Source organism: Nanorana parkeri, unplaced genomic scaffold, assembly GCF_000935625.1.
Source record: "Nanorana parkeri isolate BGI_ZX_2015 unplaced genomic scaffold, ASM93562v1 scaffold716, whole genome shotgun sequence".
NCBI classification, from domain to species: Eukaryota; Metazoa; Chordata; class Amphibia; order Anura; family Dicroglossidae; genus Nanorana; species Nanorana parkeri.
The window spans coordinates 624,399-625,613 of record NW_017306984.1 but is presented as its reverse complement, the minus strand read 5'-3'; the positions used below and the strand labels follow the sequence as shown (position 1 = coordinate 625,613).

Genomic DNA, 1,215 nt, shown 5'->3' with positions numbered 1-1,215 from the left:
TATACAGTCTCCACAGCCTGTGCTCTCTGGCTCCACCTGCAATATCTTTTCACTTAAAGGAGCTGAAATCACAACAGGCTACATGTACTTGACTCAGATCATTTCAAGTGTGCACTGCTTGTTCGATAATGCTATACTCTCTATGCATTGATACTGGACCGGTTCCTTAAGTTTATACACATGCTGTTTATACTTCCAGTGCATTTCAATAAACTTGATTCAACTCTAAAATATGCCCAATCCAATCATTATCAGGGATATTAGAACAGACCTGTACAATACAGATTGCACTAGACTCCACGCATTGTAAGAATAAATAGAACTTATAGAATATATAACAAAGTGCATTTTAAGCTTTATTTTTCTTCCTTAGTGCTCCACAAAACCCATGCTCCACATTAACAGATCTAAAATAAATTACTCCACACAGAGCGTAAAAAGAATCAGGTTAATTTATTAATTTTTTTAAAAACAAACATGTCAGTGCATAGTTGTAGACGCATACATACATATAAAATTATAAATAAAATCTTTACATAAAATTTTTAAAAGACAAGCGCAAATTTTTTTTAAGCGACTTTCTTGGTGTCAACGTCTTGTGTTTACCCAGTGGTAGCGGTCAATGCGAGGACCTGAAAACACAGACTGCCTGTGGTGTTTATAGGGTTTGTTTTGTGGATTATAGTTTTGACAATAGGGTGTAGATTGATGCTGATGGTACCCATCACTTTGGTAGTTCTTTCTGCGAGGAAATTGGGACCAAGACTGTATAGGATGGCTGTAGTCTGTACACTGCACAAGGGGGAAGAAGAAAAAAAAAAAACGGTTTAATAGAATTTACCAAGAAGCTTAGCCAGTCCAGCCTAAAAAAACCCCATCTAAACCTTTACAGTAAAGGTAAAGAGCCATGTCCAAATCACATTACCCATTGAACCAGATTTTTACTGACAATTCTTTAACCTAATGGATTGCCATGTGTTAACTGTACTTTCACATTTCCACTTTAAGTTTAGGATCAGTAATAGGCATGGACCAAGGCTGTGGCAGACATTTGCACTAGTACAGCACTTAGTGAAGTACACCAGGGTACATTTCAAACTAAAAACAAAAAACTGGAGCAGATGTGCATGGCAACCAGCTTCCTTCTTCAGTTTGGATTTGAGAACTAACGAGTGAAGCCGATTGGTTGCCATGCACAGCTGCTCCAGTTTTGAT

General features: G+C 37.4%; 1 protein-coding gene across 1 annotated transcript in view; it reads right to left on the bottom strand.

Annotated features, from left to right (window-relative positions):
- Positions 1 to 436: 436 nt before the first annotated feature.
- Positions 437 to 1,215, bottom strand: part of BTG4 (BTG anti-proliferation factor 4) — a 4,619-nt gene continuing 3,840 nt past the window's right edge. Inside the window, exon 4 of the mRNA XM_018564030.1 lies at positions 437 to 792. Coding sequence (XP_018419532.1) covers positions 589 to 792 — 204 coding nt within the window. The 3' untranslated portion in view covers positions 437 to 588. The remainder of the gene's footprint in view (positions 793 to 1,215) is intronic.